Source organism: Plecotus auritus (assembly GCF_963455305.1).
Source record: "Plecotus auritus genome assembly, chromosome: 5".
In the NCBI taxonomy this organism is placed as follows: domain Eukaryota; kingdom Metazoa; phylum Chordata; class Mammalia; order Chiroptera; family Vespertilionidae; genus Plecotus; species Plecotus auritus.
The window spans coordinates 11,303,492-11,316,294 of NC_137776.1; the positions used below are offsets into that span (position 1 = coordinate 11,303,492).

At 44.1% G+C, this 12,803-nt stretch overlaps 1 protein-coding gene across 1 annotated transcript in view; it reads left to right on the forward strand.

The window, feature by feature from the left end:
- The first annotated feature begins 610 nt into the window (after positions 1-610).
- Positions 611-12,803, forward strand: part of BMPR2 (bone morphogenetic protein receptor type 2) — a 113,303-nt gene continuing 101,110 nt past the window's right edge. The window contains exon 1 of the mRNA XM_080669734.1: positions 611-1,803. Within this exon, the coding sequence (XP_080525860.1) occupies positions 1,728-1,803 (76 nt within the window). The 5' untranslated portion in view covers positions 611-1,727. The remainder of the gene's footprint in view (positions 1,804-12,803) is intronic.

Consider the following 12,803-nt stretch of genomic DNA (forward strand, 5'->3'; position numbering starts at 1 on the left):
TACCCATTTAAGGGTGGTCTTTCCAATTCCGGCTTTTGTTTCCGCCAGTGAGCGAGGCCGAGGCGGCCACGGTCTCCGGTTCTGGGAAAGGCGTGACCGTCTGGATCCTGAGGCTCCGGAGGGGCAGGCTCCGGCCCCAAGAAACAATAGGGCAGGTCTGCCCCTCCAGGCTTCCTTCGAGCCCGGAGGACACCGCGACGCGCACACACACACACACACACACACACACACACACACACACACACACACACACACACGTGTGCGCCTATGGAAGGAATGTGTGTCTGAAGCAGAAGAGCCATTTCTGCCCGTATCGCCGGCCCCGCCCGGCCCTCGCTGGTTCGGGTGAGACACCCGCGGAGGCCGCCGAGTCGCCCCGGCAGCCCCGGAGCGAGGGGCGGGTTCGGGCGGGGCCGCGCGCGCAGGCGCAGTGCGGGCCCCCTCGCGCCGCCGCCGCCGCCGCCGCTGCCTCCCGCGCTGCACCGCAGGCCCGAGACGGACAAGGTCGGGAAGAGCCGGAGACTGAGGAGGAGGGGGGGGTGGCGGCGGAGGCGGGGCGATCCCCGGTCGGGAGCGCCGCCGACTGGCAGCTGCGGCGACTCCCCCCTTTGTGTCTCCTCTGCTCGGAGCCACTGGAAGTGCTTCCCGGAGGGGTGCTGCGTGTCTCGCCGCCTCGCCGGCCGCCTCCCCTCCCCAGCCCTCTACATCCGCTCTTCCGCCGCCCCCCGCCCTCGGCCTCGACACCCCAGCTGCGCCCGGAGCCCAGAGCTGCGGGGTAACGAGGCGGCGGCGGCTGCTTCTGGGGTTGTGATTCGCTGGTCACAGGAGCCATTGACGGGCGAAGACGAGGCTTTCATGGTGGAATTTACCTCATGCGAGATCGAGCGGCAGCGATAAAAAAAGAGAGCAGCGCACCCGGGCGGGCTGGAAAGGGCAGCCTCCCGGCACCTCCCCGCCGCCCGCGGTCTCGGGGGGCGCAGGGCCCAGCCTGCCGACCCCCCTTCCCCCGCCCCGCACCGCCCCGCACCCCTCCGGCCAGACCCTCACAGGATTGTTCCGCGGAGGCTGCGGGCTTGTCCATGGAGCCAGACCCCGTTTACCCTCCGTTTGGGAAAGAGGATTTGTTGTTCTTGAAACCGGAGTGAAGGAAGCCCCGAAGCGAAACTCGGGAAGGAGTCCTGCCCTCCCGGAGCCGCGGGCGATGCGCCTCGGGCCGCCGGGGGCCGCCGCCGCCGCCCGCCGGGCTTCGCCTTCGCCTTCGCCTTCGCCTTCGCCGCTGTCGGGAACTAACTAGCTCTGCTCCTCGGCTCCCCGGTCGAACCCCCGCTCCCCACCCTCTGCACCCTGGATATGTTTTCTCCCAGACCTGGATATTTTTTTGATATCGTGAAACTCCGAGGGAAATAACCGTGGGGGCTTGCTTCTCGTCTCCCTGCGTCTCCCCGCGTCTCCCCACGGACATGCCTTCCGTTTGGGGGGCTGAGGCACCCCGTCCTAGGCGAAGGAACGCCCCCAGCCGCGAGGGAGAGAAATAAAAAGGGAATTCCTGCAGCGGAATGAGAGCTCTGCAGCTAGGTCCTCTCATCTGCCATTTGTCCTTCCAAACTGCCTTGTGAGACGGGCCGGTCAGTCCGACGGAGGAGGAGAGCCTCCCGGCCTGCTGCTGCGCCCGTGTTTACTTTCCGTGTTTCTTTGCTCTGCTCGCCTGCTTCTTGGCTGACCCAGGGATGACTTCCTCGCTGCTGCGGCCCTGGCGGGTGCCCTGGCTACTATGGACCGTCCTGCTGGTCGGCACTGCGGCCGGTGAGTAGCCCGGCTGGCGCGTCGGGGCCACTAATCCTCGGGGTGGCGGGTGGCGGGTGGCGGGGGACGGGGCGGGGGGGGGGGGGCGCCCGCAGAGGCCGAGGCCTGCGCTCGCCCTTCGATGCGTCCCCGGTCGGTGGAGAGGGAGCCGCGACCACAGTGTACCTGCGCTCCTCTCCCGGTCCCTCCGGGGGAAGAACCTTTTCTGTTTTCGTGTCGTTTTGAATCTCCACTCCCCCATTTTCCCACCCCCTCACACCTCCCACGGCGGGGAAAAGACATATTGGGTGTGGTTTCTTGACATTTTTAGCTGTGAGGTAATGCAAGGATTAAAAATAATATTTTAATCACCAGTGGATAGTGTCTATTATGAGATCTTTGGAAACAGAGCTGTAGTTTTTTTTTTTTTTTTTTTAATATAAAGAAGTGGATTTGGCTTACAGTAAAAAGGACATCAACTATGGAACACACACTTGAACCTTATTTTTAGGTTTAGATTACTCTTTGGGAATCCATGTTCCTTTCATTATTCAGAAATGTTACTGAATGAATTGAATACAATGTTGAGGAAGCCATGACTGTGAGATTCTTAATACATTGTATAATACTGTTAAGTATTATTATCATTAGTGTTACTTTATTCCGAAGTATTTTAGTAATAATATTTCCATCTTTCAGTCTGGACCCTCGTATTTTATATGCTTTTGGAATTGCTGTTGGGTTTAAAAGGGTTTTTGATCTCTTTACATTTAGTCATCTGGCATTCATTGGCTGTCTTGTCATTGAGACAACTTTGACCTCGCATCAGACTTCTAGGAGATTTGAGTCTGAAAGTTCTTTGTTATTTTACCGAAGCTTAAAGAGAAATGGTAGTCATCCTTTCCTTAGGATATTTTCCTTTTAGTCCTCAGACACCTTAAAAAAAGCCTCATGTTCCTTTTGCAAGCAGTCTTTTGGTGATAGGTTTTTTAGAAAATTTTAGGAGTGAATTGTACATATAATCCTTAAATTTGGTTTAGTGTGGCTAAATGGATTATGCCTTTAAAAAGGAGTCATGGACAACATGACAGTTTTCAATTACTTTCTTATTTTTATAAGTGTACTTTTCATATCCAATAAATTTCTCATCGCCATGTTAGACAGGGGTTGCTTGCTTATTTCCATTTAAAAAATTTGCATTGGGAAAATACTGAAAGGAAATTTGAAGTTTCCTTTTGTGCTGTTGATACTTTTTATTAATGTCTATTATGTTTATGACACATCTATATAGTTGTGTTAAAAAAATTGGAATTTCTGAATTGAATATATTTGGGAACTTATATTTTAATATGATTGGCCACTACAAGTTCTTTTGGGATAAAAATGATTTTTATTAGGTTTCTTTATATTGTGTTAGCTATTTAAATTCTCTAGTCATAAGTCACGTGGTTGCTGTAAAATATGTAGAGAATAAAAGGCCTTAAGCTTAAGCAGTCATTCTAAGAGCAGAAATCTCAGAGCATAGACTTTTCAGTGTTCTTTGTTATTTTTTACCTTTTTAGCTCTAGGTTCTCATTTATGGTTGATGGGCTTATTTTGTGATCAGAACTGATAAAATAAGAGAAAGATTGATTTAAAAATAAACTTAATTTCTATTTGGTAAATAAAATATTAGAATAATGTCCCTTAAAAGGGATGGATTAAAAGAATCACTGCTTAAAAAGTAGTTTAGACTTATTTTTTCTTTTTTTTTTTAAGACTTCTTTTTTCTTTAGTATTACATAGCAGCACATGCCCACATTTGTGAAGCTGGATTTCAGAGCAGCAACAACAACAATAATAGCAGCTAGTATTTATTAAGTGCTTGCTGTGTGCCAGCAACTATTCTAATAGCTTGACAGGTATTTTCTCATTTCATCCTCAATTCTATACTGCAGACTTAATTATTCTCTTTTTACAGAGAGGGTGAGTGAAGTACAGAGAATTTAAATAACTCACCACACAGTGAGTAAATTGTGGAGCCAGGATTATAGCCTGGACTCTTACTTACAACATTAATGATAACAACAACTTCTCACTCTAATTGGGAACATGAGATAGAGGAGTGCCTTCACCAGATCAGCCTTTGCAAAGAAGTAGAGACATTTGACATGATCTTTGTACTGCAGTGATTATGTATGCAAACGTCATGGTTCTAAATGTGTAAAAGTTTGCTTTGCTTAATATTGGAGTGGCTAGCGCAGTTTCATAAAATGCAGGGTGACTAAAGAGGGTCTGTGTAGATTTGGGGATACATAGATGCAGTGATGTAACCAAACAGGTACAAATAGTGCAGCTGAAAGGAAAAAAATACTGGAAGGCACACTGATATCACATTCATCTTTGGGAGTCATGGTTAAATCCTTCATTTATTTACTAGAGGCCTGGTGCATGAAATTAGTGCATGGGTAGGGTCCCTAGGCCTGGCTGGCAATCAGGGCCGATCTGTGGGGTGACCAGTGGGGTGATTGGGCCCCCCTGCTGGCACCTGCCTTGGCTGGCCTGGCACCACCCCTGGCTGCAGCCACTGATCGCCTCCTTCTGCGGGGCAACTGGCAGGGTGATCTGGGGGCCCCTGCTTGCACCTGCCTTGGCTGGCTGGGGCCTGTGGGATGCGGGCAGCTCCTGCGTTGAGCGTCTGCTCCCTGGTGGTCAGTGTGCATTATAGCAACTGGTTGTTCCGCCAGTCTTTCCGATTTGCATATTAGGCTTTTATTATATAGGATTTACTTATTTAAAATATTTTTATTTATTTCAGAGAGGAAGGAAGAGGGAGACAGAGAGAGAAATATCAATGACGAGAGGGAATCATTGGTCCGCTGCCTCCTGTATGCCCCCCACTGGGGATTAAGCCCACAACCCAGACATATGTGCCCTTGACTGGAATCGAGCCTGAGACCCTTCAGTCTGCAGGCTGATGCTCTATCCACTGAGCCAAACCAGCCAGGGCAATCCTTTATTTATTTTGAATCCCTCTTTACCACTTATTCTATCTAGTCTTAGATTCCTTAATTCTAAACAATGGGTATGCAAAACATTAGAATTTATAAAAATATGATGTGCCTGTTTGGTTTATAAATGAATTCTTCATTTTAATAAAAAGATACAGTACAATACCATACTTATTTAAGGGTCAGCTCCTGTAAGAAAAAATTTTTTTTTCTGTGAGGAAAGAAAGTTGTCAAGCTTTATTTAGGTGGTAATAGTTACAGATAACATATCTAACTCTATATCCTACCCCACCCCATGCAATTCCTTGTGCAGGTTTAATTACCCTTTACTTCTAGTCTTAGTTCCTGTCCTTCTTGTTCTTGCCATTGTCAGGGCTTAGGAAACTTGCCTTTTACCCCTCTAGTTGGCTGGTTGAATAATTAAAATGATTTACAACAAATTAACAGGAGAAAATAATATTTTATTACATGTGCATGGTAAATTCACACAAGCATGAAAATTCTGAAGACAGGCAAATGAGGTATATATGGCATTCTTTTTTTTTAATTGATTTCAGAGAGGAGGGAGAGGGGGAGAGGGATACAAACATCAGTGATGAGAGAGAATCACGGATTGGCTGCCTCCTGCACGTCCCCCTACTGGGGACTGAGCCTGCAACCTGGGCATGTGCTCTTGACCGGAATCGAACCTGGGACTCTTCAGTCCGCAGGTCCACACTGTCCACTGAGCCAAACCAGCTAGGGCAGTGGTCGGCAAACTCATTAGTCAACAGAGCCAAATATCAACAGTACAATGATTGAAATTTCTTTTGAGAGCCAAATTTTTTAAACTTCTTTTAACACCACTTCTTCAAAATAGACTCGCCCAGGCCGTGGTATTTTGTGGAAGAGCCACACTCAAGGGGCCAAAGAGCCGCATGTGGCTCGCGAGCCGCGGTTTGCCGACCGCTGGGCTAGGGCTATATGTCATTCTGAAATAAGGAGGGGGAAAGTAGGCAATTCATAAGTGCTAATGTTCCCTTCCTGAAGCAGGTTTTTCTATGTCAAAATAATCAGTATGCTAGGGTGGCACATTTTGGGGAGACTTACTCCTGACTCCTACACCATCCTTGGTCACCGAGGAGGCCAGGAAGCCTATGGCTTTTTTTCCCCCATGACATTTTGAGTGGCCTCATTGTTGGCGATCCATATATGGAAGGATCTCCAGGACACTCTTAAGGAACTCAGGGTCCTGCATTGCATCATAATTCTCTTCCTTCTTGACTGGCTCAGTTGTGTCCATGGCTGAATTGGCATCAATGTCAGCTGATTCTTCCTGCATTTGAAAGTATTCACTTGACTAGTTTTCAGTTTTAGATACATTTTTAAATGAACACATACATTCTCAAAAAAGATTAACCTATTTAGTTAGTGTTCTTGAGCAGTTAATGAATATTGTTGAGGAACTGGAAATTTAGTAGTTTTTATTTTAGTGTTTTTCAAGATGTGCGCACTATAACAGGTCACCTTTGCTTTTTAAAAAAAATATATTTTTATTCATTTCAGAGAGAAAGGGAGAGGGAGAGAGATTGAAACATTAGTGCTGAGAGAGAATCATTGATTGGCTGCCTCTGCACGCCCCACATTAGGGATCAAGCCCCCAGCCCGGGCATGTATCCTGACCAGGAATCGAACCGTGACCTCCTGGTTCATAGGTTGACGCTCAAACACTGAGCCATGCCAGCTAGGCACCTTTGCTTCTTAATAAAATGTGTATTCCTGGCCCCACAGTCATGTACTGAATGGATCTCTCTGGGGCCTATGTATATTTTAAAAACTTAAACCCCAAAAGATTCTCACTCAGGCAAGTTTGAGACCCACCGCTCTATATAATTAATTAGTCTTATTTGGATTTTGAAATATTGTGATTCAGTCAGCTTTTGCTGAATAATAATTGGAAACCACAAAATCATAGTGGTATACAACAATAACCATTTGTTGTGCTTCACTTGTCTCATTCTGGGGCCCAGGCTGGAGGGAAGGGTAACATCTCTCTGGGGAAACTTGTCTCATGGCAATGATAGTACAAGAGGATAAGCCCAGTCCCACTAGTCATTTCCAGACTCTGGTCCTATAGCATCTCATTGGCCAAGCCCAAAGACAAGGGGTAGCAAAGTACACTTTGTCTATAATGAGGCAGTGGTATTATATGGATGTATGATACTATTGTGAGGGAATGAGGAAATGGGACCTTTGATCTATCACATATGATCAGGAATATGGTCCAGAAGGGAAACTTCTCTTTACCATTTGAACAGAGTCAAACTCTTAATTAGGCCTTTGCATAAAAAATTATATCAACTTGTGTCTCTACAAAGCTATACATGCTTGTGGGATGTTGTGCTGGTAGTGATATTAGTGTTGGTTGTATGAAACATGGGAAGAGAGATACTTATTCCACACCTTTACTAAAGGTGAACCTTCTTATCAGTGAAAGGGAAGAATTTGTATTTTTCTCTAATGAATAAATTCTAGCTACAAATAAAAGATACAGAGTGAAGTCAGTGTAAATTGGTTAATTTTATAATTGGCCAAACCACTTATTTTGGGCACTTAGTCATATATTGCCTTGCCGTTGAATATCAGTTTTATGTATTTGCCTTGTCCTCCTAACTGATATTTGCTTCTAGAGGACAGGGTTCATATTTTAGACTAGAGGCCTGGTGCATGAATTTGTGCATGGGTGGGGTCCCTTGGGGTAGCCTGCGGGAATCAGGCCCCAGTTCGTACCCCCAGGTTCACAGCCGCAGCTTGCGCCCCCAGCCTCTGCAGCCCTTCCTGGTACCCTGCCGTGGCCTGGCGCTGCCCCCTTACCTGCTCCACCATCCCGCCTGCAGGGCGACCAATTGGGGTCGCCCCCCCCCCCCCCCGCCTGGCACCCTCAGTGCCTGGGAGCCGGGCGGCAGCCCTGTCCCCTGCCGCTGCAGCTGGTCACCGTCTGCAGGGCGATCAGCGGGGCAGTCAGGCCCCACCTTGCACCCACCTTGGCCTGGCGCCGCCCGCTTACCTGCTCCATCATCCTGCCATGGTCCTGCTCTTGTCAGGGCCCATCAGGGCCGGCAGCGCCTCCACTGCGACCTGCTGCCAGTGCTGTGCCACTGACACCTGCCATCTTCCATGCCACTCCCTGGTGGTCAGTGTGAGCAGTTGAACTCCTGGTCTCTTGGTGGAACTTCCAGGTGAATGACCGCCCGAGGGGACAATTTGCATATTAGGCTTTTATTATATAGGATTGTTTGTAATCTACCATCTTGCTATGCACATAGATGTTTAAAAAATACTAAATGAAGCCTGGCTGGAGTGGCTCAGTGGTTGAGTGTCAGCCTATGAACCAGGAGGTCAAGGTTTGATTCCTGGTCTGGACACATGCCTGGGTTGCAGGCTTGATCCCCAATGTGGGACATGCGGGAGGGAGCTGATCAATGATTCTCTCTCATCATTGATATTTCTCTCTCTCCTTTTCTTCTCTGAAATCAATAAACATATATTAAAAATTACTAAATGAATAAATAGTAAAAAAGGAATTCTAAGATTGCCCATTTACTCAAATAATAGATTAGTAAATTCTTTCTTTGTTCCTTCAACTGTAAGGTAGTTTAAGTGCAGTAGTAGGAAGACCATTGTCTTGAGTTAATGAGACCTGGATTCTATGTGATTCTACGCAAATAGATTACCCAATATAGTTTTCTCAATCGTAATATTATGGAGTTGGAATAGATTGTTTGAAATGCAGATTCTTGTACTAGCCCATACCCACTTAATCTGAATATATGGACAGTGAGTTTTAGAATCTACATTTTAAAACAAACATTTCCCAAGTAAATTTTATGTACTCTAAAATTTGAGAACTATTATATCTAAGATTCCTTTTAACTGTCAGGTTTTACTTTGTTTTATTTTTTACTTTTTGTGCTAATTATAACCTATTCTGGATCTTTTATTCAGTCAACATTTGTATCAAATATTTCTTATTTTATGCTTTAGGCAATTAGCATGTAATTCAGCGTTTTTGTTTTTTTAAATAAAATTTTTATTGATTTTTTAGAAAAAGGAAGGGAGAGGGAGAGAGAAACATCAATGTGTGAGAGCAAAACATCCATTGACTGCCTCCTCTGTGTTCCCCAGGGGGGATCAAGGGCGAAACCCGGGCATGTGCCCTGACTGGGAGTCCAACCTTTCATTTCAATGCACTGGTCAACACCCAACCAACTGAGCCACATGGGCTGGGGCTCTTGCAGGAAATCTTTTAATGAACTTTTTCATGTATTAAAACTAATGTTTTAGAACATATCTATATTTAAATCCTCATCCTTCCCTCCCCTCCCCTTCCACCTTATCTCCTCTCCTCTCCTCTTTTGACATTCACCAGTAGATTTATAGCAAAAACTTTTGGCTCCACTTTCAAAATATATTTAGAGTCTACCTCCTTCTTATCACCTTCACTGCTTACACATAGTCTAAAATCCATCATCTTCCTGTCACTTGTTATTTTTTCAGTAGTCTGTTTTTTCTAAAATCTTTGCTTTATTATAGTTGCTTTTTTCCCCCTTTTTATATTTTTAATCCTTACTGGAGGATATGCTCTCATTGATTCTTAGAGAAGGATGAAAGGGAGAAAGATCTAGGGAAACATCGATGTGAAAGAGAAACTTTGATTGGTTGCCTCCCATACACACCGGGACTTGAGGTTGAACTCGCAATCTAGGTATGTTTCCTGACCTGAATTGAACCCACAACCTTTTGTTGCACCAGAAGATGCTCCAACCTACTGAGCCACCAGGCCAAGGCTACGGTTGCTCTTCAATATGTATTCTGGGTCATCCTTTTCAACCATAACAGATCATGACATTTCTCTGCTTAAAACTCTCCAGTGTTTCCCCATCTCACTCAGAATAAAAGTCATAATCATTAAAAATATTCTACACAAGCAGGCCCCTACTATTTTTTTTCCTAAGGAGGAGAAATTAATATATTTTAAAAAATGTAACTATGAAAAAGTAGTAACAGTATTATAAATGAAGAGTTTTCTGAGTTTATAGAATCTGTTATTCTTCACGCCTCAGTTTCCTCCCAGCTTTTGTGGGTACAATTTTCATATACAACATTTGTAAAGGAATTTGAAACCTCTGAGGACAGCCTTGCCCTTCCGGTTTGTCATGTCCTGGGCAGTCCTATGGGGACATGGACCTGTCTGGGTCCAGGTTCTTCTCTAAGGCACAGCGAATGTCCTGTTGCATCTTGGCAGTGGCTGCTACTATTGACCACATCTGCTGATTTCTGTCTTACTAAACTTTTATTGTGCTTTTAACTTCACAAGAATTACAAATTCAGAAAATTAAATGTATTTGAATAGGTTAGATTTAAGATACTTTATATAATTTGATAGTGGCTACAATTAGTGAGTAAATCTACATATTGGGAGATAAGATAACATGAACATTTCTTAAGCCTTTGATATAGGGTGGGGCAAAAGTAGGTTTACAGTTGTGAGTATGGGAAAGTTTATTCTTGTATTATTATTAATTACTAGAGGCCTGGTGCACAAAATTCGTGCATGGGGGAGGGTCCCCCTCAGCCCTGCCTGTACCCTCTCCAATCCAGGTCTTCTGGCTCCTAACTGCTCACCTGCCTGATCACCCCTAACCACTCTGCCTGCCTGCCTGGTGTCCCTAACTGCTCCCCTGCCTGCCTGATCGCCCCTAACTGCCCTCCCCTGCTGGCCTGATCGCCCCCTAACTGCTTCCCCCTTCCGGTCTGATCACCCTTAACTGCCTCTGCCTTTGACCCTGCCACCGTGGCTTTGTCCGTAAGGATGTCTGGTCTCATTAGCTTATTATCTTCTTATTAGTATAGATTGTATATTCCATATGTAAACCTTCTTTTGCCCCACCCTGTTTATCCATAAGTGCTTACTCTGTTATCTCATTAACCTCTGAACAGACTGATTAGAAATATTATTTTCCCTTATTTTAGAGAGGAGTAAACTGAGTAAAAGGGAGGCTTGGAATTCAGGCTCAGGCCTCTATAACTCGAAAGCAGAGCATTAATATAATATATATAGTGTTAGCCTGAAGGCATAAAATACTCGGAATATTTTAGGCATCTGAAAATCTTATTGACATTTTAATCATTCAGCATTACTTGCCCAGACTGAACTCTGCCTCAGTTATGGTTTATTTGGCTGTAAATGACAACAGATGTTTTAGGTTTTGTGTGCACTATTCAAATGTTGATGGATAATAAAAATTTCACTGAAGATTCAAAGCTTCAGTTTTGGGAAGAAACATCAGTTAGATGAGAAGAGTGATGATGACATACTTAGTTGAGGATAAGTGTTTAATGTTTCCATCTGTTGTTAGTGATTAGAATCCCTAGGGGCCTTTTTAGTGTGAAGAGTAAATTTTTATATTTAGTTACTACACAAAGGGCCATATTGTGGTGACAAGAAAGGCAGAATGAAAAACAGCCAAATGATATCAAGAGATGAAATTATTCATGTTACTTACTGAAACGAAGTTTTTTGTGGGAGATAATTTTTCTGCGATATTTAATTATTTTTCCCCTTTTTCCAATGTGTTAAGCTAGATGAAATGTCATGAAAAATGTTGATCTATAAATTCATTTAGCCTTTAGCACCAACTTTTTCCATTTATCCAGCTCTTCTCTAGTAATCATTGTTTTATCCATTTATTTAGGTTTATCAGATATTCTGTTTTACTGATCCTTGCTGCTAAGAGCAAAATAGTACTCTTAGCTTTGTACTAAGTCATTTTATTTTTTTAAAATATATTTTATTGATTTTTTACAGAGAGGAAGGGAGAGAGATAGAGAGTTAGAAACATTGATGAGAGAGAAACATCGATCAGCTGTCTCCTGCACACCTCCTACTGGGGATGTGCCCGCAACCAAGGTACATGCCCTTGACTGGAATCGAACCTGGGACCTTTCAGTTCACAGGCCGACGCTCTATCCACTAAGCCAAACCAGTCAGGGCTGTACTAAGTCATTTTAGATTTGTACACTAAATAGCTAATAGGCTTTATATTTCACATCACCCTGTTAATGAAAATTAATTAAATTCATTAACTGAAAATAGATTAAATTCTAGTTATTTGCAAGTAAAAGCCAGTGTGTTAAGGCATGGTTTATGGAAGTTTATTAATTGCATGGGCTAGGTCAGTGGTTGGCAAACTCATTAGTCAACAGAGCGGCAAACTGCGGCTCGTGAGCCGCAGTTTGCTGACCACTGGCTAGGTTATTCTGAAATAGCGGTTGTTATTTCTTTTTCTTATTCTTTTTTGTAAAATATATTTTTATTGATTTCAGAGAGAAAGGAAAAGGGAGAGAGAGAAACATCAATGATGAGAGAGAATTATTGATTGGCTGCCTCCTGCACGTCTCCCACTGGAGATCGATCCCGCAACCCAGGCTTGTGTCCTTGATCGGAATTGAACCTGGGACCCTTCAGTCCACAGGCTGACGCTCTATCCACTGAGCCAAACCAGCTAGGGTGCAGTGGTTATTTCTTGCTCACCCATTGAGGACTGGCAGGGTACTCTGTTCATCATTCAGGAATCTGGGATGATAGAGTGTCACCATCTTGAAAGTTGCTGGTTGCTGTGCCACAGGTAAAAAAGAAAGCATAAGAAAATCTTGCATGACAATTATGTGCTCTGCCCAGAAAAAATTCATATCACTTCTACTTACAACTCATTATTCAGCCTCATGTTCTCCCCCAACCTCTAGGGAATGTGATCTTTCTATTTGTAAAGGGAATTTGGGAAATAGGACTAATGGTGACTGTAGGAAATAATAAGATAAATTTGTATTAACTTTGCTTTGTATTTTAAGACTTGCTTTTTGCGTTTGGACTTTTATTTTTTTAAAACAATTTTTTTTTTAATATAATCCTAAAGTTGTTGTACAAGATCTTTGTAATGATAATGAAAATAAAAAGACCCATTCCTTCTTTACTTTTTCCCTAATCTCATT